Source organism: Mustela erminea, chromosome 4 (genome assembly GCF_009829155.1).
Source record: "Mustela erminea isolate mMusErm1 chromosome 4, mMusErm1.Pri, whole genome shotgun sequence".
In the NCBI taxonomy this organism is placed as follows: domain Eukaryota; kingdom Metazoa; phylum Chordata; class Mammalia; order Carnivora; family Mustelidae; genus Mustela; species Mustela erminea.
In genome coordinates, this window is record NC_045617.1 from 58,158,363 (window position 1) to 58,185,005 (window position 26,643).

Consider the following 26,643-nt stretch of genomic DNA (forward strand, 5'->3'; position numbering starts at 1 on the left):
CCCTTTTTACCAACATTGTCTCATTTAGTCCTCATAACACCTCTGAGAGGGTATCACAGTTCTTATTTACAGAGGAGGAAACTTGGCTGGAGAGCTCGGTGGTCTTGCCGAATCTGTTCAAGCACAGTATTTGAGAGCTTAAGTTTGTGCCATCACGAACTTTCTGTGAGACTTGGACAAGCTACTTAAGATCTCCGCTCTGAGCCTCAGTTTCAAAAGCTATACAATGGGTGTAAGCACCCCAGAGCAGCTGAGAGAATAAAATGAAACAATGTGTGCCAGGTGCCAAACGCCGTCTCTGCCACACAGCAACCTCTCAACCCAAACGCACAAACCGTTATTTGCCTCTTACCAAAGCACACAGAACAACAGATGATATGATTTTATAAAAAGCCGCCGTAGGCCAAATATTCATAGTTCCATTTATGTAGAATATTTAAATTGTAAAACTGAACTTGATAAAATATTAATTTGGTCTTTAACAACACAGTAGCTTATCTCTAAATCCATACAGCATCTACAGAGTTAAAATTAGCAGGGGTGGGGGGGATGAGAGCCTTTCAACCCAAAACTGCCATTAACCTAAAAAGATGATCATTCATGGGGTGCCTGGGCGGCTCAGAGGGTTGAGCCTCTGCCTTCAGCTCAGGTCATGATCACAGGGTCCTGGGGTCAAGCCCCACATCGGGCTCTCTGCTAGGTGGAAAGCCTGCTTCCCCACCCCCCCAGCTCTCTGCCTGACTCTTTGCCTATTAGTGATCTCTCTCTGTCAAATAAATAAATAAAATATTTAAAAAAAAAAAAAAAAAAAAAAAAAAGAACTACCACGTAAGAGGGATTTCAGAGAAACACCCCAAGAGCCAGTTAGGAAATGAATGAGTGAAAAGTCTGACCCTGAACCTAGTCAGACTCCAAGTCCAGACTGTTCCCCATTGACTTCATGTGCCCCCCAGAAAGTCACCATATCATAATAAAATGTCAGAAATGAGAGGAATAAAGCTATCTTTCACACTGTAGGACATCTGAGTAGAAAAGTGACACTTTACAGGTAGCCTAAAAATATAGTAACAGACAACATTTTTAAAAAAAACATAGAACATCACACCGGTGGTCTTAACTGTCAGTGCAACTCCTGTTGTGATACCAGACAATGGAAGAGTTCTGAACTCATCTGCCTGCATCTTAAAAGCCTCTGCCAGAAGCTCTTTACCCCTGTGCCCTCAAGTTACACAGCTAAATCACCTTGGCCGCCGGTCCTTCACTTCTGCAAAGATCGCACTCCAGCGCTGGTTTAAACCTGCCAGCTTGTCTCTCAAGAAGCTTCCATCCGTGGGGGAGAGTTTCTGTAAAATCTCATCCCCGGTTCTGTTTAGGGCTGCAAAACTGGGCTGGTGGCTGCTGATGCCCTCTTCGAGTTCCTGTAACAGAGTACAACTCAAGATGAACTCCACTGCTAAATGGAACTATGCAACAGATGCACAAAGGTCCTGTGGCACCAGATAAAGTGTTAGAGAAACAAAGTCTGGGAAGAACATTTTTGTTCATGAAAAGGGCATTTTAAAACACTTTACCTACACCTCAATGAACACACTAAATGAAACCTATTTCAACTCTAACCCCTTCTCATGAATACCATCAGGCAAAATACAATGGAAGAGGAGAGCCTAATAACTCAAATAACAGCTGTTTGCGCTGAAACCTAAGCATCAATTATGTCTGAGTAAAGTGGATTGTTTCTCTTCTTCCAAATATGTGCTTGAAAGCATTTCTAAATACATGTATATGTACACACCCCCCACATACCCTATGTCCCACCATATGTAAGTAAACCTCAATGTGTATTTGACTGAGATACTGTTTCATGACTCTGAAAAGTTTTAAGCAAAAAACTAAAAAGGGACATTTTAAAGTCAAATTTAAGCACATATCTATAACTTTAAAAATAAAATTCATAAAAATTAACTGCTCATGAAAAAAATAAAAGAATTTTCTAACTCCTTGTGAGGTTTCTACATAAAGTATATTTTAAAAACTTAATAAAAAATATTTTTAACAATGGTAAATTGACATTTTGCTTGCTTTCATCATTTTTTTTAGATTTTTAATTTATTTATTTGACAGAGATCACAAGTAGGCAGAGAGGCAGGCAGAGAGAGAGGAGGAAGAAGGCTCCCCACTGAGCAGAGAGCCTGATGTGGGGCTCTATCCCAGGACCCTGGGATCATGACCTGAGCCGAAGGCAGAAGCTTTAACCCACTGAGCCACCCATTATTTTTAATGACCCAATATCAACAGAACTGATTTAGCTATTGTATTATATTTCCCAAAACCGAATTAGACTCACCTGACACAGCTCAAGAATAATTTACTTATAGGAGAATTATCAATTATACAAAGAAAAGTAAGATGCCTAGTGTTTAAGTACAGAAAACAGGCGAGGTTTGCAAATATCCTTCTGTCCTTGAAAAAAATCTTGCATACAAAATTTAACAAATGTTATTCCAAACATAAAATCTTAAAAATAAACATATTTTTTACATTAACCACTGAAGAGCATGTTTAATGTAAATTTCTAAAGTCCTGAATAAAGACTCTAAATACTAGTGTTTCTTCAACTTCTGAACTTGAAAAGTAGAACTGGAACAAAAATTACAGGTTACCCATGTATTCCTGAAAAGGTAACATATTTACCCTTTACTTTCAAAATTGGTCCTCAATGATGTACACCAAAGAAATATGGCACCTCTTGAGAGACACCTATCCTCTTTTGAAAATACTCACCTGCTGGTGCATCCTGGCTTTCTCCAAGTCCAGGCCACCATCGGGAGCAAAGGTTTCAGCCAGTAACTCTTCAGCCTCTGTTATCCACTGTGTGAGGTCATTAAGGTCACAATGGAACTGTCTCCACTCTTCCATAGCCCTATCAAAATGACTAGAGGACAAGAAACAAAATAGGTTTCCAAATTTTCCAGGACCATCTAGAAGCAATTTCTCTAAAAAGGAAATTCAAATCTCATTTAAATGAAAAGCCCCAAAACAAATGCATTCACAGCTCACTGCTCTGTAAGACCAGTTTTCATAGATTACAGTTCATGATTCCTCTTAGAGAAACAGGCACCATAGCAAAAGCAATCCTGCCCCTCTCTCTCTTAACATGCATGCACACATACGCAAACACACTAGGCAGGTTTTTACCTGAAGAGACAGCCTGCCCCAGCTTGGAAAATCAAGATTGATTAGCTGCAGCCATGTTAACCTACCCAACTTTAAACACTTAACATGGTAAATATATAAAATGTGATTAATTACCCTATTTCCTCAGGGGGTGAGGTGTTTTACTTCCAGAATACTTCATTCCCAGCTAGAACAAAACCCAAAAGGCCAAAATACTTCAAAATCCCCTTGCACTCCATTATCTCTATGTTATGGACTTCACTGTGCCCCCCTAAAATTCATATGTTGAAGCCCTAGTCTCCCGTGACTACATTTGGGGAAAGGAGGCCTTTAAAGAGCTAATTAAGGTTAAACGAGGTCATAAGAGTGGGGTCCTAATCCCATAAGACTGGCGTCCTAATAGGAAGAGAAACAGATATCAGAGATTGACATCTCTTTCTCTTTGCAATAGCATAGAAGAAAGGCCATAGTGTGTAAGGACACAGGGAAAAGGTGACCATCTGCAAGTCAGGAAGAGAGGCCTCTTTAGAAAGTAACCCTGCCTGGGGCACCTGGGTGGCTCACTAAGTTAAGCGTCTGCATTCAGCTCATGTCATGATCTCAGGATCCTGGAATCAAGCCCCACTTCAGGTTCCCTGCTCAGCGTGGAGTCTGCTTCTCCCTCTGCCTCCTCCCCACTGCTCATGCTCTGTCTCTCTTTTAAGTAAATAAATAAAAACTTTAAAAACAAACAAACAAACAAAGAAATAAACAAACCCTGCCAGCACCTTGACCATGGACTTCCAGCCTCCAGAACCAAGAGAAATCCGTTTGTTGTTTAAGCCACGGCATCCGTGGTATCTTTTGTCGGCAGCCCTAGCTGGCTAACATGCTGTGTGGTGGCCAGTCTGGAGTGTCCCCTCTATCTGGACACAGCACAGCACGGAAGCATTAGCCAATGAGACAAAGGGCTATCAAGACTTTTATTTAAACCTAACTCCTTTAGAAATGAGATAATGTCAAACTCCACTGCTTGCCACATTTGGAACACATTAACTAAGTATACAATGAAAAATCTTTTTTGGATTTGGATCCTAACAAACATCACTGTGCTTTTTTTTTTTTTTTTTTTTTTTAAGAGTAGCAGTGCTAGAAGAGTGTTAGATGATATCCCTGAGATTTTAACCATTTTAATAAAATTTTTACTTTGCATGATAAAAAGACAATATTCTTTTCAAAAAATAATAAAATAGTGCCTGGCATCACTAACTCCTAAAAACGTTTCTATTTCCTTCTTCCATGAAAATCATTTTGAAAATTCAGTTAATATTTGTTGCACACCCACAGAGAAGCAACATTCTCTTGGGCACAACAAAAATAAGAGCACTTCCAACAAAACACTAAGAGAAGATATAGAGCCATCTTCATTACCTTTCATAAAATTATGAATTTTATGAAATAATGAAATTACCTTTCATTAAAATTATGCAATCACTAAATCACTAAAGAAACATAAATTCTAATTTTTCAGACGTTACGATAGAAAATGTTGCTAAGAAGTCTGCCTAAAAGGTCTGAAGACCTAGAGAATATAAACATTATATTTAGTAAAGATGAGTATCATTGTAACAGAGCATAAATTTCAAATAAATCTAAGCAGCATAGCTATGGATTAAATAGGAAAGTTTTTTTTTTAAAGGAGGGAGGGAGATGCATGTTCAGGTAGGACTCAAAAAGCCACCACCCTCTCTCTAACCCTGCCAGCTCACATGTGAGGCAGTACAGTAGTGCAAAGGACTGTGGTCTTCCAGAGAGTCAGACTCGAAGTCCCAGCCTTACTGCATTCTAGCTTTAGATCTGTACTATAAACATAGGAGTTTGCTACCTCTACTATCTCAACTGGCCTTACCATCTTGCCCACAAACTCTTCTCACCATCGATGGACCCTGTTTTTGGCAATGGTACCACCACCTACTTAGGTCCTCAAGCCAAAGACTTGGGGTTCATTTTTTTATTCCTTCTCCTTCCATACTCCAACATCCCATGAATCAAATTTTACTGACTCAACTCTTTAATGCTCAGATTTTCCTTTAGTCTCCACTTCCACAGCCACTGTCCTAACCAAATTATCATCATGCAACCAGCACAAACGGGTCCTCTCAGCTCTCAGTCTTATCCTCTACCAATGTATTCTACAATCAGCAAACTGCCATTCCCTTGTTAAAATACTGTAATGGCTCCCTATACTTAGGCATGGATTTTTCTTATAAATACTGCAAATATATTTCCTCTCCCTTATTATTTCTTAGTAAAATTTTGTTTTCTTTAGCTTATTTTATTGTATGAATACTATCTATCATACATAGAACACATGAAATATATGTCAATAAATTATATTATCATTAAGGCTCTAGTCAGCAGTAAGCATTAATAGTTAAATTTGGGGGGAGCCAAAAGTTATACACAGACTTTTAACTACATTGAGGGGCAGGGGGCTAATGATCCTATCCCCATGCTGTTCGAGGGTCAGCTCTACCTAACTTGATATACAAGGTCCTTCTAATATAGCCTCTTCAGACATTTCTGGTTTCATCTTTCTGCTATGAGTCCTAACTCTGCTGGACTATTTCCATTTCATCAACTACACTATACTCTCTTCTCTATGACTTTATGCATTCCCTCTATTCCTTCACCTGGCTAACCTCCAAGAAGATTCCCAAATCCTTCAAGGTGCCTAGCATGGTCTTCTGTATTGTCTCCATCAAAGCACTGTGTACTATATAGTAAATGCCTGTCTATATTTTTCTACTATACATACTTGGACCCTGAGAGACAGACTACTATATCTACTTAGTACACCTGCCTTATAATCCTTTATAACTACTTACACGTAACTGTACATGTCTTGAATTAGTCAGCATTCAATAAATATTGGTCAAACAGATGGTGCATGGACAGATGGATAGACAAGTATATACAGAGGTAGGTGGATGGGCGAAGTTTTAAAATTGAATTTTGAACATTTTTAAATAATGGGAAAAGGATAACTGATGAAATTAAGAAGGAAAACTATTCTTTGTAGAAGATGGAGTTCTGAGTAAGAATCAGAAACTGGGAAGGAAAAGAAAACAAAGAAAATTTTAATCAAGATTTTGTGAAATTAAAGAAATTTTTTTGAGCAATATATAAAAGTATAAGAAATTAGGCCACTGGGAAAACAAAGTTAAAAAGCTTCCAAGTTCAAGATGCGAGGTCTGAACTTTGTGCAGTGAAAGCCACCAAAGGAAGTACAGAAGATCAATGCCTGAGAAGACATTCTTAGGAGAGAAGATACATAAGGATCTAAGGATCCAAGATGAGAAGGAAGAAATAACTGGCTCAAAGAAAGGGAAGAAATTTGTCCAGGAAAAGGGGGCTCCATTATTTATCTAAGATGGTTGCAAAATTACTTGTTTGGAAAAATATGAAAACTAACACCATGCACCAGTGTAAACTAGGCATAAGGGAATTTTCAAAGAAAGTTGATCTGCTATATTTTCATGGTATTTATCATAATTTTACTATTGGCCAAGAAAGTTTGAAAAGTTGTGTTTTTTTTTTTCCTATAGATTAATCTTCTCTTTTCTTGTTTCAACTTTTTATTTAAATTCCAGTTAGTCAACATATAGTGTAATTAGTCATTGAGAGAAAGACAAATACCCTATGACTTCACTTTTATATGTGGAATTTAAGCAACAAAAGAGATGAACATAGGGGAAAGGAAAAAGAGAGAGAGAGTGAGAGAGAGAGGCAAACCATAAAACAGACCCTTAACTATAGAGGGGAGGTGTGGGAATAGGCTAAATGGGTGATGGGCATTAAAGAGGACACTTGCTGTGATGAGCACTGGGTATTGTATGTAAGTGATGAATCACTAAATTCTACTCCTGAAAAAATTTTAAAAAAGTTTTATCAGCCAAACAGCACAAGGACCTGGTACAGACAAATGGACCTGGTGGTCACCCTCATGTGACTATAAGTGATAACAGAAACCATGAAAGTGCAGGACGCTTGCCACTGCCTTGATGTTTTATGAAAAAAAAAAAAAAAAGAATACAAAAAAGTTCTCACTACTTGTGAAAGGTGGATAAACATGGATGGAGAAAAATAAAGATTATAATAGGTTACCAAAGTTGGGAAAGAAAAACAAAAAGTAAGAATAAGAACATAATGCAACCAAATGTTGGGATAAAACAAACAAGACAACACTCTAGCAAATGCAATCAAGTTAACGAAGGAAACAAAATAATGAAAGCTATGACAAATAAATTTCTAACATAAGAAAATACAGTTAAATATAGTTTGGTGCTTAAATTTTTGAAAATTCCCATGTTACCTTTATAAAAGGTAAAATTTTTATAATCAAGAAAACAGCAGAACTTCTGCACTACTAATCAACAATGTTCTTAAAGTTCTACCACATTAGCCAATACAAATATACAAATCGGAAGATTTTTAAAAAGAGAAAAAGTTATCATTACATACAGTTGATGTCAATATACTACCAAGTTCAGAAAAATCAATTTTCTACCATATACATGCATCACATAGACTACAGAAGAAAACCAACACACGCCAACTCTACAGTAACAAACAAGAAAAGCACAAAACTACAAGAGGGGCAGGGATCTGCAGGAAATTTCCCCAGGGACAAAAGTGCTGACAGGTGCCATTTTTCTCACCTTTGCCCAGCATAGGTAGCCAAATGTTTCTGGGAGCCAATTATGATACTCTTCATCCATTTACCTGGCTAGCTAGCACCACATGCTCCAACCTGGAATTCCTCTGCAGACCCACCCCACCCAACCATCTCACCTGGGCAGGCATCCCTCCAAAGTGACTCCTGACCTGGGGGTAGAGGAGATAACCCCATATACCAAAGTGCCCATACTTAGTGCCCACTGCTGCTGGGCCTCTCAGCTGGCTGTGCAGAGAGCAAGTCCTGGCCTTCCTCGCACCTGCAGCTGCAGCCATTACAGCAGCTAACTGCAGACAGCCAGACTAAGTGCTGGCCCCATCTACCAACAAACCCAAGGTGGTAGAGCCAGGTCTCTTAATAGCCAGAGGAGCAAACCCTGCCCAGTGGGCCCACAGCAGGTAAAGCAGGTCACTGTAGCTAGCTGGGCTAAGGGCCAGCCTGACCCACCAGTGTACCATAGTAATCATGGCTCAGCCACAACAGGAGGGCACATGCAGTAGTGCAGGACTGCCTTATAGGAAACCACACAAATCCACTACTTTCAAGACCAAGAGATATAAGTGACCTACCTAATACACAAAACAAACACAGAGAGTCAGACAAAATGAGGAAACAGAGGAATATCTCCTAAATGAAAGAACAAGACAGAATCATGGGTGGGGTTGGGGGGGAAGGGCAAATAAAACAGATAACCAATAGCCCTGATAAAGAGAAAAAAGTAATAGTCATAAAGATACTCACCAGACTTGAGAGAAGAATATTTGAACTCAGTGAGAACTTCAACAAAAAGACAGAAAATATAAAAATAACCAGCCAGGGTTAATGAATATAATAACTAAAATGATAAATATACTGGAAGGAATCAACAAATTAGAGGATACAAAAGAATGGCTCAGGAATCTGGAAGCCAGGGTAATGGAAAGCAACCAAACTGAACAACAAGAAAAATAATAACAAAAATGAGAATAGATTAGGGGGACTCTAAAACATCATCCACTGTAATAATATTCACATTATAGGGATCCCAAAATGAGAAGATAAAGAGAAGGGAGTAAAAAATTATCTGAAGAAATAATAGCTGAAAACATTCCTAATATTGGGAAGGAAACAGACACCAAGGTCTGGGAAGCACAGAGTCCCAAAATAAAGTCCAGACCAAGACAAAGAATAATTAAAATGGCAAAAACTAAAGATAAAGAGGGAATCTTAAAAGCAACAAGAAAAAACAAGCCATTATGTAAAAGGGAAATCCCACAAGGATATCAGCTGATTTTTCCACAGAAACTCTGCAGGTCAGAAAACAGCATGGTATATTCTAAGTGCTCAAAGGAAGAAAACTGCAATCAATACTCTACCTGGCAAAGTCATTCAGAATTGAAGGAGAGACAGAGTTTCCCAGACAAACAAAAGTTAAAGGAGTTCATCACCATTCTTCAAGTGCAAAGAAAAGGCCACAACCAGAAAAGTAAGAAAACCATGAAAAGAAAAAATTTTCCCCACTGGTAAAAGCAAACATATAGTCAAGACTTAAGTGTGAGACCTGAAATTTTTCACTGGTAAAAGCAAATAAATAGTCAAGACTTAAATGTGAGTCCTGAAACCATAAAACTACCCAAAGAAACACAGGCAGTAATCTCTTGGACACTGGCCATAAATATCCATATTTATGGATATGGCAGGAAAAAAAAACCTAAAATAGACTACTGGAACCACACCAAAATAAAAAGCTTTTGCACAGTGAAGAAAATCATCAACAAAACCAAAAAGCAACCTACTGAATGGGAGAAAACATCCACAAATGATTTATCCATCAGGGATTATTACCCAAAATATATAAAGAATTTATACAACTCAATCCAAAAAAACAAATAATCCCATTAAAAAGGAGAGAACCTGAATAGACATTCTTACAAAGAAGATATTCAGACGGCCAAAAGACACATGAAAAGTTGTTCAACATCACTAATCGTGAGGGAAATGCATATCAAAACCACATGAGATATCATCTCATACCAGTCAGAATGTCTAGTATCAAAAAGACAAGAAATAACAAGCATTGGAAAGAATGTGAAAAGAAGTGAACCCTCGTGCCCTGTTGGTGGGAATGTAAATTGGGGCAGTTACTATGGAAAACAGTATGGAGACTCCACCAAACTTGGAGACAGAAATAATATATGATCCAGGAATTCCACTACTGGATATTTACCCAAATGAAATGAAAACACTAATTTAAAAAGATATATGCACCCCTATGTTTTGTTGCAGCATGAATTAAAATAGTCAAGGCATGGAATAACCTATATGACCATCAGTGGATGAATAAAGATGATGTCACACACACACACACACACACACACACACACACACACACACACACAAAATAGAATTTTACTCAGCCACAAAAAAGAATGAGATCTTGACATTTGCAACAACACAGATGAATTGAGAGGGCACTATGTTAAGTGAAATAAGTCAGACAAAGGAAAGATAAACATTATATGATTTCACTTATATGCAGAATCTAAAACACAAAACAGAGAAGCCTGGGTGGTCAGTCGGTTAGGTGTCCGCCTTCACCTCAGGTCATGATCCCAGAGTCCTGGGATTGAGTCCTGTGCTGGGTTCCCTGCTCAGCTGGGGGTCTGCCCCTCCCCGGGCTCTTTGTCTCTCTCTTGCTCACTCTCTCAAATAATAAAATCTTTTTAAAAAGTTACTATGTTTTAACAAATTAGTCATCATCTAATAATCAAGTCTAACTAGGCAGAACTACGCATAAAGATGTAAGTAAAAAATATTGTCTAAATGTACAGGGATGATTTTAAAAATCCATATAAGGGAATACACCCAAAGACCATTAAAAATGATCTATTCAAGGACTATATACTCACTTGAAATGCTGCTAAAACAAGGAACAAGAACATACTGCTCAGTTTTCTTATGTATGTCTCTTATGTATGTATGTCTGTTTTCCAACACATTTTTCTGGTAACTTCCTTTTTACATCATACTTTACGATGGACTGTTTCACACCTTACTTGCCTTTCCACCACATACACAGCTACTGGCAAAAATCTTACCTGTTCTTATTTCTACTTACTAATAGGTCCGGTCAAAATCGAGAAAGAAGAAGGCTCAAAAACTTTAGACAGAAAATTTTAAGAAAAAGGGTTTAGGGTTATACATGGATTCAAATTATCTGTAGCTATCCCTGTTCTTCACTTGCATTAATCATTAAGCATGTGGAGAAAGTGAGCATTAATGAAAATCTTTTTTAAGTTTTTTAAAGAAAATGAACACTATTTAGATCCTAAAGATTACAGATGCTTCCTTTAATTATTAAGATATTATGTTGCAAAAGATCATCTATATGTGATGCAATTCCTCTTTCTTTAAGGAACCACACTCATCACAATTTATTAAATAAGGCCTAGGACAAGGACGTGAAATTTATTTTCATTAATCTTAGTGTATATATGACCTTCGTTAGGGGCCATGAACTTATAGGCCTTTTTTTTTTTTTTAAGATTTTATTTATTCATTTGACAGACAGAGATCACAAGTAGGCAGAGAGGCAGGCAGAGAGAGAGGAAGGGAAGCAGGCTCCCTGCTGAGCAGAGAGCCCGACTCTGATCCCAGGACCGCGAGATTATGACCTGAGCTGAAGGTAGAGGCTTTAACCCACTGAGACGCCAACGTGCCCCAGGCCTTTTTAAGAAAAGTAAGTATTAATTTAATTTACACATACCCCTTACGATCATTGTACATTCTGTTAATTCTGTCCCATTTTGCATTCAGCTGAGTTAGTGTATCCCGGATCTGAATGGCTTCGGGTCCAGAAGCTTCGAGGATAACATCTGGCTGTTTTTCATGAATAACTGCAATCTGCTCCCCGAGTTTGTCCAGTTGATCTTTGATATTCTACAAATGTAGTATCACACATTAACAAAATCCAGCAAAGAGATAAGAAGAATGAAATCACGGAAAATCAAAAATTTATCTTGCATAACATTTATTTTAAATATAATGAGATATAATAATTGTTGCTCATCAAAACTGAAAACTTTAAAAAAGAATAATACCCTGTATTGGCCAAAGTGTGAGAAATGCTACCTAATACCGTAACGGCAGAAAAGGAAATCCTCACAGTTGCTCAAAGCAATATTTGTAGAGGACATACAAAAAGCCTCAAGAGTATTCTGTAAAAGTAATAAAGTGAAGTTGGAACGATTCACATTTTCAAATATGTAGTAATGCTAACTTAAATGACAGAAATGAGCTAGCAAACATCAAATCTATAGCAATTTATTGCAAATTTATACATAAGTGCAAATTATATGAAAAAGCCTTGATAGTATTTAATAGTCTTGTGAGTAACTACAAACTTCCAGATCTCTACTAATGTATAAGCAACACGCTACTCTGTATCTCAAACACTGGCCCATCTTAACTTGTTATAGATGACAACATAAATGCTGATATTTTACATCAAACTCACAATCAAGTTTATAAGAAAGGAACATGGACCGTGCATGTGTTTGATTAAAGAAGTTTTTGATGTTGCCAAGAATGAACAACTGTGCAAACTTAAAAAATCCATGCCTACTCTTAAAAAATTCAAAATTTGATGATATTTCCTTGGTGAAATGAGCAAGGTTTATTAGTTATATCCATTAATAATTCCTTAGTACAAATTTTAAAAATTATAGGCCATCTACAAAGGCACAAGGACAGATTCCTTGCTTTATTCTGCATTAATAGTAGCTATTCAAGGGCACCTGGGTGGCTCAGTGGGTTAAGCCTCTGCCTTCCGCTCAGGTCATGATCCCAGGGTCCTGGAATGGAGTCCCATGGGGGGTTCTCTGCTCAGCAGGGGGCCTGCTTCCCTCTCTCTCTCTTTGCCTGCCTCTCTGCCTGCTTGTGATTTCTATCAGATAAATAAATAAAATATTTAAAAAAAAAAAAAAAACAGCAGCTACTCAAATGAGGTGCCTGGAGATTTACCTTCAGAGAGTCTTCCTGAAAAGAGAAGTCTTCATAGGCAGCAGTGCTTAGCTCAGGAGCACTGAGTGATAATTCAGCATCATCCATGGAAAGTAAAACTTTGTTAATCTCAACTAGATAATCTGTGGGGAGAGGTGGCGATTGAATTCCAGGAGCAAGCTGACCTGTTCTCCTTTGGTGATTAGGGGCTGCCTGTAAAAACAATACCAATAAGACACATCTCTTAAAATAGACCCACAATGAACAGCAGCAAATAGAAAAAAAAACACAATACTATTTGGTGGAGAAATTCAGTACCATCAAAGGGAAAAAAAAATAACGAGTTTTATGTTTTTGTATTTTTGCCTGTATTGCTATAGAAACCCTTGACAATCTCTACACTGATTTTCTTTTGCAGCCTGCAGTTAAACAGTATAAATAAGTTAAAGCTTGACAGGGTTTTCTTTAAGAAGTGTGCCACCTAAACTCATTTAGCAAACAAGAAAATGTAACAACCCCTTCCTGAACTGTTGGGGGAATGAGAATATGCCATGAATCATAAAGTTCTGTAGGAAATTAAAAATTTTAATATCATTTTACTCTGTAAAATGTCATGATTAGATTAACTCTTCTGGACTTCAGTTACAGTTTATTAAATGTGCCATTTATTACTTGCAAATAGCAAAGTGCATCTTCTCATGAATTAAGGTAGCTTCCATGATGCTTTCACTGTTTTCTCTATTAAATTTCTAAAAAAGGATAGTCCTCTGAGAATTCAAAGATGGCAGTGAATAAATACATGTTCAATGAGGTAGTGTCCTGAAAATGGCTATGGTTACAATTCCTAAATGAAACCAAGACTCAAGATTTAAAACCAGTGAGTCAACAACATAGTATTGAATCTAGACATCTGCATTTATATGTCTCCTAGAATGTGATGAAACATGTTCACCTATTGCTGGATAGTATAGCAGGAGAGAAGCAAGCCAAAGATTTCCTGATTTTATCCACGTGATTATTTATACTGGACAGTAATATTAATTTTATTATCCTGATGCCATGCCTTCAAATTTTAGTCAGAAAGCATTTCTGGATATATACCTATATGTCCAAAAAGGTAAGTTATATTTTTAAAGGAAATATAAAAGAAATGGAAAGGTCTACAGGTATTGTAGATAGGAAGTTCCAAATTTTTAAAAAAAAAGAAAGAAAGAAAAGATCACATTCATGAAAGACCATCTTTCTCTATTCAGACTGTAAAGATAACCTAGGATTTCCTGAGCCTTCATAGTCTTGCAGAAGCAGCAAGGCAGTTCAAAATATAAACATGTGCTTTCTTTATTCCAAAAATAGATTTTATCCTAAGAGAGTGATCAATCAAAATGTCCTAGGAGAAGGAAAAAAAAAAAAAAAGTCCTCGAGATCCGACCCAGACTTTACTTCTGGCTAACTTTATTTTTTAAGAATTCTGCTAGGACACAGAAATGCAAATAAACCACAAACTAATGCTAATATTTGATACTGTTACATGATGTTGCTCAAGTCATATACAACCGAAGTTCCAGATAAATAGATTAAAAAGTTAATTTTATCTGAACACTTAATTAAAAGTTCCTGTTCTGTTTTTATCAAACCATAAGGAAAAACCAGAACTAAATAGAACTGAATATTCATTATCTCTGTGGAAAATAAGAACTTTTCAGATCCTAAGTAGGCTGGAAACACACACACACACACACACACACACACACAAATACAGCCATGTAGTGCTAAACAAAATTTTAAATGGTTTTATGTTAAAGATAAAATAATCTGAAGATGAAAATCAACAAGATAATACTTAAAAGCAAATATGACAGGAGACCAATATCTTTATTTTATAAAGAGCTTACACATATTTTAAAAAGAGCAAACATACCCTCATAAACAAATGGGAAAAGGTCATTAAACACATATTTTGAGTAAGAAAATGAGTTCTAAAAACTGGTGGTTCTCAATCCTGACGGAACATCAGAATTACTTAGAACGTTTGCTTGTTTGTGTAAGGAGTGTTCACAGATAAGCCCAACCTAAGAGATTTTGATTTAACTGGTTTGTAGGTTAGATTTTTTTTTTTAAGTTCCCCAAGAGATTCTAATGTTCATAGATAAGAAACAGTTTTAAAAAACTGCAAGTCTGAAGATGCATATGGGCTAAGGACAAAATAAGGACAAAAACTTTTTAAGCCTTTTAAGAACATTTTAATTACACTAACTAATGCTAGTGAACCCAAAATGAATTGTGCCTGTTGTAGTGTATATTAGTACTCTTAAAAAACAAATTTATGCACTTGTTAAAAGTCCAAGAATCATTTCCATTTTGGACCAATAATGATTTATGATTTGGGACCCAAAGATAAAAGTTCTAGGAAAGTAAGATACTTTCAAAAGTAATAATGAGGCAAAGAACTATAATATCATCTGAAAAAATCTTAGGAGTAAAAATGGAGCCAAGTCTCAAAAGATAACACATTTTTCAGGTAAAATGAGATAAAACCCATACCAAGGAGTTAAAAATAAAATTAGCAAGATCCCAAAGGTGTAAAGGCACCGGTGTGTTTGGGAAAATGTGCAGAAAACCAGCAAAACTGTATGCCTGGTTAAGAGCCAGTGAGTCGAAGTGGTAGCTGGAGGCCAGAGAGAAGCCTAAGTGTATCATTATATGAACCTTGCACTTAAAGCTTTCTCTGTATTTTGCAATATTTTCCTGCACACTTTCTTAGATAAAGGAATGTCATGACCAGCCTTAACTTTGAGGGGAATAATTTTGAGAACTAAATGGAGGATGGGCTAGCATTAAGAAAGACTGGACATTAAAAAAAAAAAAAAAAACACAGCTTAGGACACATTACACTGACTAACAGGAGCAAACCTTAAGTGTGAATTACAGAAAGGATAGTAGACTAAGAGAAACTCCATCCTTTCCCCAGGGTCATAAGGCAAGTAACTGGTAGAGCTGTGTCTAACTTTAGGTTCAGATGTGTCATGCTTCCATACACAAGACATGGTTTTAATACCTACTTGACATGGTGTAAGGAACAAGAAACGGTTGAGAAGATTTTGAGGTTTCTACTTTGAGAATAGGTAGTTTTTAAGGAAATAAACAAAGATAGGGAATAAATTAAGAAAGATGGATTGGGGGACGCCTGGGTGGTTCAGTTGGTTGGACAGCTGCCTTCGGCTCAGGTCATGATCCCAGCGTCCTGGGATCGAGTCCCACATCGGGCTCCTTACTCAGCAGGGAGCCTGCTTCTCCCTCTGTCTCTGCCTGCCATTCTGTCTGCCTGTGCTCGCTCTCTTCCCCTCTCTCTCTCTCTGATAAATAAATAAAAATTTAAAAAAGAAACATGGATTGGAAGGGGAAGGCAGAGGATGAGTTTAGCTTGGGACATGTCATACGGCTGCAGCACATACAGATAGAGACATCTAACGGGCAGCAAGCTCAGAGAGTAGAATCTTCCACTAGATTCAACGTCATCAACTAAAAATGGTTCTTAGAAGGATTACCTAAGAAAAGACTTGGAGAGAACATCAGCACACTTAGAGTGCAGTTGAGATGATGGTCATTGAAAAGGGAACTGGTAGCAAATCTTTTTCTAGAACACAAATCATAATTTATCAATTCACGAATTTAGTTATTTGTACACTAAAATTTTTTGAGGTGATTAAGACCTCCACATATGAAACACAGAACTGAAGGAGGAAGTCACTTCTAAAAAGAACAGATGTCTTTTAGATTTAAGACATTATTAGAAGTCCAAAAGAGATCCCAATAATAAGATTTTGATTCTATTTCCTTTGAGTCCCGTCCCATCTGAAAATATAAATGCTATTTAGTAGTGCATACCAAAAAGGATAAAGAGATACTATGCCATCTGTTTTTTAAGGTATCCATGAATGCAATATCAAATATCTGAATGGCAAGAGCTAAATAAGTTATTTAAGGAAAACAGAGTCTCTCCCAAGATAGTACCTTAGTTTTATTGTATCTTGTGCGCAAAAGTAGTAACTGCAAACGGATCTTTTCTTTTTTATTATCCTCCATAGGTTGATGTAACATTTGTTCACCTCTTTGTAGAACTTCCTCAATCTGGGCTCTCTCCTCATCTACCTGAAGTTTAATAGGAAAAATAGCTTACTCAAAAGAAAAATGCATATAGCATCACTTACTTACCAGTTCCCAAGCAGAACTAACTGACAAAGTATGAGATCAGTCAAGATCTATTCACCTGAATGATAAGTAACAAAAATTCATTTTTTTAAGTATTTCACATCTGAAGTTAAAATATCTCATAAAGAATGTTAGTTTAGAGGAAGTTAGAGAACACTGAAACACTACCTTTAGTCAAAAAGTGTGTCTATTTTTTTAAGCATTATGTAAATCACTTGGCAAATCTTATAATGACACTCAGCAGAAAATCACGTATGGGTCTATTCTTTGGCATGACTTGGCAGACTCTTCCAGTAAACATCACTGATGTAGAAATATAATTAACAGAACAGAACAGTAAGAACACCATGGTTTTTGAAAATCTCCTTGAACCAACCTTTTCATCTTCATCACTGAATTCCAAGTGTTTTTCCACAACTTTTAACATATTCTCTATGTCACTTTCTAATTTTTCCAGGTCAGAGAAAAGTACATCAGCGTCAAATGCTTCAGTGGTGACCAGACATGGGTAGGATAATGGCTCCTGACCAATTAGCAACTGCAGAAGGAAAAGTGTTCTTTGAAAAGACAGTCTTTTTTTTTTTCTTTTTAAAAGATTTTTATTTATTCATTTGACAGGGAGTGGGGGGGCAGGGAGGGAGAGACCAAGCATAAGCAGGGGGAATGGCAGGCAGGGGAGAAGCAGGCTCCCTGCTCAGCAAGGAGCCTGATGTGGAGCTTGATCCCAGGACATGGGATCATGACCTGAGCCTAAGGCAGATGCTTAACCAATTGAGCCACCCAATTGCCCCTGAAAAAATACATTCTTAACCAGACCTGCCATCATTAATCAGGGGGATGGCATGTCAAGAGAGGAGCTAGCATTTATTTGAATTGACTTTAATTTCATTCATTCATAGAGCAATGATTTTATCTAGTTGGGCTTCTCTGAGTTACCCCTTCTTTCTAAACTCCAGCCAGAGATGTGAGCTAGTGGGCAAATAACTGAGGCCCCCTGCAGTGCTGTAGAAGGATTCTGAGATCACGTATGAGCACAGCAGGAAACAGGGCCAAGATCCAAAAGCCATCCCTGCCAGGACCACGGAAAGAAGAAAGGCCACCACCAAGTACAGGTACATCCCAGAGAATGTCTCCTGTAGAATCCCCTTTGGATTTTGATACCCCAAATCTGAAAAAGTACATCTTTCTCAATGCAGTATTTTCAGACAATATCATTATAGAAAAACTTCATATTTATATAACTAAACTCAATGTAACAACTTTAATAAAACTAATACGCAGGAAAATAAGGTGTTGGCTGAGCATGGGGAAACGAGCACTCTCTGATTATGGAAGTAAAAATTGGCACAAACTTTTTGTAGGACTCTTTGGAAAATCTATTTAATGGTATTTATATGCACAACTGCTACAACAATTTCAAGGAATTCAAAGAATTGACCCTAAAGGGCACACTAACAAATGAGCAAAAAGACATGCATAAAAGAATTCTGACAATTCGATATTTATAAAAGGACACTAAAATTGGAAAACTGACTTAACAAAGGTATAATAGATCATATAACACCCCATAGCTATTGAAAACCATGTCAAAGGAGAACAAACGAAACAATATAAAAATTTTAATATTTTAATATCACAGGATATATGAGTAAGAGTAGACATGCAGGCCAAAATGTTAACAGAAGTTATTTATGGGGACAATAATAATTTTGCTTCTTTGTACTGCCTCTCACTCTTCCCTATGTCTTATGCCTTACTCTTTTAAACCAGGAAAATGCTCCTATATACCTTCTGAAAAATACAAATGAATTTGGGTCAGAGAGTAGGGAAATAAGGCCAAAGCTAAGAAAGACAAAAGCTAAAGTAAGTTCTTTGTTTTCCTTAAATTGTAAATAATCTAAGTATATTTGTGAGCTAACAAAGATAGTTTGGCCTAATATGTCAGCTATTTCAAACTAAAGCTGACTTAGATAATGTTTACCTCTTGCAAAAAAGAGGGTCCTTCCTCTTAGATAATTTCCACATACAACTCTCAGGAGGTAGAATTAACCAAATACTCAAAACCCATGGCCCAGCTGGGATCCTGAAAACCTCATAATCCTGTCAGAATGAGCACCTAGTTTGAATGATCCCCAAAGTCAACTATGCTGCTTTGTTTTTTGCCTAGCAAACCATCGAAATGTTCCCATCTTTTCCATTTCACATTTACTGAGCACTTGCCACACTCCAGGCCCTGAGAACACTACAGTAAAATACCTCCTTTCCTCCCCTTCGGGAAACAAGGGAAAAAGGAAAGAGAATTAGTAAGATAGACACAGAGAGAAACGTTATCATACAGAAGCATAAGGAAAAGCTTTTTTAAGGAAAACTCTTATTTATTATCCTCTTATTTAAATTTATAAAGCGCTTTTTCAAATTTATAACAGCAGATAGTAGCTTTTCTGCATTAGGCCTAAATTGTGAAATTTCTCGTAACTTTTAGTTGCAACCAAATAAAAAACCAGTTCACAAGCATGTAGTATGCACAAATTTATAAAGTATGACTATAAAATAATGGATTTAATATTCATGCCTAGCTTGAGAATGAGTCTTAATTTTTTTTTAAGATTTATATATTTATTTATTTATTTTGGGGGGGTTGTGGAAGGTAGGGGCAGTGATCTGTGCAGAAACCAGGAGTCAGTCACTTAACAACTGAGCTCCCCCACCAGGCTCCCCTGCCCTTTTTGTATTTATTTATTTGAGAAAGAACGTGAGAGCAGGCACGGTAAGGAGGGGCAGACGGGACTCTTATTTTATAGCCAATTTTAACTTCTGATTGAGACTCTGAACGCTTCTCTCAAATGGTTTCTTCAATACCATTTCCTTCATAGGCAAAATCACAAATAAATCAGGACTGATGCTCCATTCAAAGAAAAAGTGATTAAAATCACCTTAATTCAAAATTCTTTGATGTATTTACCATACAATCACCTATCACTGAGATACATGCCCAAAGGAAAAGTAGTCTTGTATTAAAATATAATTACTCACCTTGGCACTCTTGATATGTTGAGACACCTTTTCAAAGTTTCTATTCAGTTCAGCTAATTTTGGTTCTACAAGTTCCCTGCTTGAACCTCCACGCGCATTCATCAAAACAACGGCTTGATCCCGGACATTTTCAACTTGGAGGTTGGCATCATCTAGCTCAGATATTAAACGCTAATTGTGAGAAACACAAAATTATCATATAAGAAAAATCAAAACCAAACATGGGGTATGATGCTAACTCAGAATTAAAGGTAGTTTAAGTGCATTTCATGAATCCCTGGAAAAGATTTTAGAGTAATCAATTTAATGAAGAGCTATTCCTGTAGGACTCAGATGAGACCTCAGTTTCTCCCACCAAAATAAAAACTAATCTACTGTGAGGGAAGAATGAAGGCACAAGGAAGCTGGGGCACTAGAGAAAAGACACCAAAACCCTCCACTCCCACAAACATTACTGATGCTCTATGCTTGGTACCTTCACAATTTCTTCCCGTTTACTAGCTGGTTTTTTTTCAATCTCTTCTAACAGAGCTTCAGCTTGATAAAGCCATGTACTTATGTGAGCAACATTTCCGTCAAATATTTCCAACTGGTTCTGATGGTTCTAGAAAAGAATTAACGAAACAATGATGCAATCACGTGCAATATTTAAAACAATAATCGTCGATGACATTTAAAAGACCTGTGAAAAGGCAAATGTACGCTGAGTTTCAAGATAGGTTTCCATCTTTCTGCAAAGCTCTTTCCCAGTGAATAAATCCCGTTCCTAAAAATGCATGGTTATGTACTTTTTACATTTATTTGATTTAGACCGCAATACAGTAAAAAGTTAAAGGAGGATAACAAGTGAAATTTTCTTTTTCAGTTTCATTTTGCCTCCCTTACTCTTTATTTTTATAAGTAATTTCATTTACCCTCCTTGATCATATTTTTTAAAAACTCACGTAAAAAGCAGTAATATAAAAGAACGATTAAAATATGGGTTGAGTAAGAGTCTGCCTGCTCAGTGGAATGAGCGACTGGCAGGTCTGCTGCTTGTCAGCTCAGTGCCAGCAGCACTTAGAAGTACAGCCGGCACAGACCTCACGAACTTTTCCTGAAGCAGGACAGAAAATGTGATTGAGAGAATAAATGTGAAAACCAGAAGAAAACGGTTAAACCGAATCAAACAAAGCAAAATAGCTGAGATGAAGGCAAGAATTTAGGACTTGATCAAAAAGAGTAGGGAAGCCTTTGGATGAAATTAACAACTTCTAAGAACTTTATTTTATAGGATAAAGGAAACTAGGAAAAAACTTTACAAGTAATTATATGACAAGAAAACAATTATTAATCCATAATATGGAAAATAGTTAAAAAAAAAAAAAAAAGAAAATGAGAACTCATAAATGAGAAAAGTTTGGCAAGTGATCTAGGTTCTAAGAAAGAAGAACAAGACCTGATGACAAGACCTGATGACCCCAGACTTATTTCATGTTAATATTCTAAGGGCGCCTGGGTCAGTCAGTTAAGTGTCTGCTGGTGGGTGGCTCGGGTCATGATCACAGGGTTCTTGGATGGAGCCCCAGCTCTGGCTTCCTGCTCAGCGCAGAGTCTGCCTCTCATGTTCTCCGTGCCCCTCTGCCTCATTCATGTTCTCTCCTTTCTCTCTCAAATAAATAAAATCTTTTTAAAAAGTGTTCTAATAGGACTATAAAGGTATTATTTGAAAGGAGAATTTGGAAGGTACAGACTGAAGAACACAGAAGTAAAAGGTGTGAGATTGTAGAATACAGTTAGTTACAGTAAAAATGAATATATAAAATATTTAATGAACATATTCTATGAACCAAGAATTTCATATTCTTTATTTAACATTTAACAACTTTGTGAGATATGTTCTTTGATTCTGATTTGATAGACAGGGAAATTAAGATGTAACAATATTAAAGTAATTTACCCAAGTTTTCAGGTAATAAGCTGCAAATGAACTCTGGATAAAAAGCTGACAGATCAGGGGAGGAGTCAAGATGGCGGAGAAGAAGCAGGCTGAGACTACTTCAGCTAGCAGGAGATCAGCTAGATAGCTTATCTAAAGATTGCAAACACCTAAAAATCCAACGGGAGACCGAAGAGAAGAAGAACAGCAATTCTAGAAACAGAAAATCAACCACTTTCTGAAAGGTAGGACTGGCGGAGAAGTGAATCCAAAGGGATGGGAACATAGACCGCGGGGGGAGGGGCCGGCTCCCAGCAAATGGCGGAGCAATGGAGCACAAAATCAGGACTTTTAAAAGTCTGTTCTGCTGAGGGACATCGCTATAGAGGCTAAACCGGGGTGAAGCCCACGCGGGGTCAGCATGGCCTCAGGTCCCACAGGGTCACAGAAGGATTGGGGGTGTCTGAGTGTCACAGAGCTTGCAGGTATTAGAATAGGGAAGCTGGCTACAGAGACAGAGCCGACAGTAAGCTCACAGCTGGGGGTTACCTTGAACCGGTTGCAGGCTCGGTGAGCTCGGAGCACAGCCGGAGGCCAGGGAGATGGGAGTGATTGGGCGCTATTCTCTGAGGGCGCACTGAGGAGTGGGACCCCGAGCTCTCGGCTCCTCTGGGCCAGAGACTGGGAGGCCGCCATTTTCCTTCCCCTCCTCCGGAACTACGGAAAGCATTCAGGAAATAAAAGCTCCTGAAAGCAAACCTGAGCGGATTACTCAGCCCAGCCCCTGGTAAGGAAGGTGCAATTCTGCCTGGGGCAAAGACACTTGAGAATCACTACAACAGGCCCCTCCCCCATAAGATCCACAAGAAGTCCAGCCAGGACCAAGGTCACCTACCAAGGAGCACAGGTTCAATACCAAGGAGAGCAGCGGAACTCCAGAGAATTCCGCTAAGAAAGCAAAGCAAGAAACTCAAGGCTTTCTCTCCATGATTCTTTACTCTTGCAGTTAATTTAATTTTTTTTTCAATTTTTTTTTCTTCTTCTGCTAAATTTTTTTTTAACTTTTACCCTTTTCTTTTTTAATGCTTTTTAATTAGTTTATCAAATATATTTTTTTCTTTTTTATATTTTTTTCTTTATTCATTTTCTTTTTTTAATTGTTTTGTGTTTTTTTTTTTTTTGAAGCTCTTTTTATCCCTTTTCTCCCCCCAATGATTTGGGATCTCTTCTGATTAGGCTAAAGCATATTTTTCTGGGGTCTTTGCCACCCTTTTAGCATTTTACTTGCTCCTTCATATAATCTTATCTGGACAAAATGACAAGACGGAAAAACTGACCACAAAAAAAAAAAAGAACAAGAAGCAGTACCAAAGGCTAGGGACCTAATCAATACAGACATTGGTAATATGTCAGATCTAGAGTTCAGAATGACGATTCTCAAGGTTCTAGCCAGGCTCGAAAAATAAAGGCCTTAAATGACACACTGGACCAGATGGACATCACAGATATATTCAGAACATTTCATCCTAAAGCAACAGAATACACATTCTTCTCTGTTGCACATGGAACATTCACCAGAATAGATCACATCCTGGGTCCTAAATCAGGTCTCAACCGGTATCAAAAGATTGGGATCATTCCCTGAATATTTTCAGACCACAATGCTCTGAAGCTAGAACTCAAACACAAGAGGAAATTTGGAAAGAACCCAAATACATAGAGACTAAACAGCATCCTTCTATAAAGAATGAATGAGTCAACCAGGAAATTAAAGAATTGAAAAAATTCATGGACACAAAGGATAATGAAAACACAACGGTTCAAAAGCTGTGGGACACTGCAAAGGCAGTCCTGAGAGGAAAATATATAGGGGTACAAGCCTTTCTCAAGAAACAAGAAAGGTCTCAAGTACACAACCTAACCCTACACGTAAAGGAGCTGGAGAAAGAACAAGAAAGAAACCTTAAACCCAGCAGGAGAAGAAAAATCATAAAGATCAGAGCAGAAATCAATGAAATAGAAACCAAAAAGACAATAGAGCAAATCAACGAAACTAGGAGGTGGTTCTTTGAAAAAATTAATAAGATTGATAAACCCCTGGCCAGACTTATAAAAAAGAAAAGAGAAAGGACCCAAATAAATAAAATCATGAATGAAAGAGGAGAGATCACAACTAACACCAAAGAAAAACAGACAATTATAAGAACATACTATGAGCAACTCTACGCCAACAAATTTGACAATCTGGAAGAAATGGATGCATTCCTGGAGACATAAAAACTACCACAACTGAACCAGGAAGAAATAGAAAGCCTGAAAAGACCCATAGCCAGTAAGGAGATTGAAACAGTCATCAAAAATCTCCAAACAGGGGCACCTGGGTGGCTCAGTGGGTTAAAGCCTCTGCCTTCGGCTCAGGTCATGATCTCAGGGTCCTGGGATCGAGCCCCACATCAGGCTCTCTGCTCAGTGGGGAACCTGCTTCCCTTCCTCTCTCTCTGCCTACTTGTGATCTCTCTCTGTCAAATAAATAAATAAAATCTTAAAAAAAAAAAATCTCCAAACAAACCAAAGCCCAGGGCCAGACAGCTTCCCAGAGGAATTCTACCAAACATTTAAAGAAGAACTAATTCCTATTCTCCTGAAACTGTTCCAAAAAATATAAATGGAAGGAAAACTTCCAAACTCATTTTATGAGGCCAGCAACACCTTGATCCCAAAACCAGGCAAGGATCCCACCAAAAAAGAGAACTACAGACCAATATCCTTGATGAACACAGATGCAAAAATTCTCACCAAAATACTAGCCAATATTAAAAGGATTATTTACCGCGACCAAGTGGGATTTATTCCAGGGCTGCAAGGTTGGTTCAACATCCGCAAATCAATCAATGTGACACAATACATTAATAAAAGAAAACAAGAACCATATAATACTCTCAATAGATGCTGAAAAAGCATTGGACAAAGTACAGCATCTCTTCCTGATCAAAACTCTTCAAAGTGTAGGGCACATACCTCAATATTATCAAAGCCATCTATGAAAAACCCACCACAAATATATTCTCAATGGAGAAAAACTGAAAGCTTTTCCACTAAGGTCAGGAACACGGCAGGGATGTCCATTATCACCACTGCTATTCAACATAGTACTAGAAGTCCTAGCCTCAGCAATCAGACAACAAAAGGAAATTAAAGGCATCCAAATCAGCAAAGGAGAAGTCAAACTATCACTCTTCACAGATGATATGATACTATATGTGGAAAACCCAAAAGACTCCACTCCAAAACTGCTAGAACTTGTACAGGAATTCAGTAAAGTGTCAGGATATAAAATCAATGCACAGAAATCAGTTGCATTTCTCTACACCAACAACAAAACAGAAGAAAGAGAAATTAAGGAGTCAGTCCCATTTACAATTGCACCCCAAACCATAAGATACCTAGGAATAAACCTAACCAAAGAGGCACAGAATCTATACTCAGAAAACTATAAAGTACTCATGAAAGAAATTGAGGAAGACACAAAGATATGGAAAAATGTTCCATGCTCCTGGATTGGAAGAACAAATATTGTGAAAATGTCTATGCTACCTAAAGCAAACTACACATTTAATGCAATTCCTATCAAAATACCATCCATTTTTTTCAAAGAAATGGAACAAATAACCCTAAAATTTATATGGAACCAGAAAAGACCTTGAATAACCAAAGGAATATTGAAAAAGAAAGCCAAAGCTGGTGGCATCACAATTCTGGACTTCAAGCTCTATTAAAAAGCTGTCATCATCAAGACAGCATGGTACTGGCACAAAAACAGACACATAGATCAATGGAAGAGAATAGAGAGCCCAGAAATAGACCCTCAATTCTATGGTCAACTAATCTTTGACAAAGCAGGAAAGAATGTCCAATGGAAAAAAGACAGCCTCTTCAATAAATAGTGTTGGGAAAATTGGACAGCCACATGCAGAAAACTGAAATTGGACCATTTCCTTACACCACACATGAAAATAGACTCAAAATGGATGAAGGACCTCAATGTGAGAAAGGACTCCATCAAAATCCTTGAGGAGAACACAGGGAGCAACCTCTTCAACCTCAGCCGCAGCAACATCTTTCTAGGAACATCGCCAAAGGCAAGGGAAGCAAGGGCAAAAGTGAACTATTGGAATTTCATCAAGATCAAAAGCTTTTGCATGGCTAAGGAAACAGTTAACAAAACCAAAAGATGACTGACAGAATTGGAGAAGATATTTGCAAACGACATATCAGATAAAGGGCTAGTGTCCAAAAATCTATAAAGAACTTAGCAAACTCAACACCCAAAGAACAAATAATCCAATCAAGAAATGAGCGGAAGACATGAACAGACATTTCTGCAAAGAAGACATCCAAATGCCCAATGGACGCATGACTCAACATCACTCAGTATTATGGAAATATAAATCAAAACCACAGTGAGATACCACCTCACATCAGTCAGAATGATTAAAACTAACAAGTCAGGAAATGACAGGTGTTGGCAGGATGCAGAGAAAGGGGAACCCTCTTAAACTGTTGGTGGGAATGCAAGCTGGTGCAGCCACTCTGGAAAACAGCATGGAGGTTC

The 26,643-nt window shown here is 37.6% G+C and overlaps 1 protein-coding gene across 6 annotated transcripts in view; it reads right to left on the reverse strand.

Annotated features, from left to right (window-relative positions):
• Window positions 1-26,643, reverse strand: part of UTRN (utrophin) — a 504,882-nt gene that overhangs the window by 274,350 nt on the left and 203,889 nt on the right. For all 6 annotated transcript variants that reach the window (XM_032338010.1, XM_032338009.1, XM_032338007.1 and 3 more), the window contains 8 exons: window positions 20,589-20,717; window positions 20,114-20,284; window positions 17,457-17,618; window positions 16,883-17,020; window positions 12,893-13,084; window positions 11,637-11,809; window positions 2,782-2,932; window positions 1,243-1,418 (listed from right to left, as the gene is read on the reverse strand). In XM_032338010.1, the coding sequence (XP_032193901.1) occupies window positions 1,243-1,418; window positions 2,782-2,932; window positions 11,637-11,809; window positions 12,893-13,084; window positions 16,883-17,020; window positions 17,457-17,618; window positions 20,114-20,284; window positions 20,589-20,717 (1,292 nt within the window). The remainder of the gene's footprint in view (window positions 1-1,242; window positions 1,419-2,781; window positions 2,933-11,636; window positions 11,810-12,892; window positions 13,085-16,882; window positions 17,021-17,456; window positions 17,619-20,113; window positions 20,285-20,588; window positions 20,718-26,643) is intronic.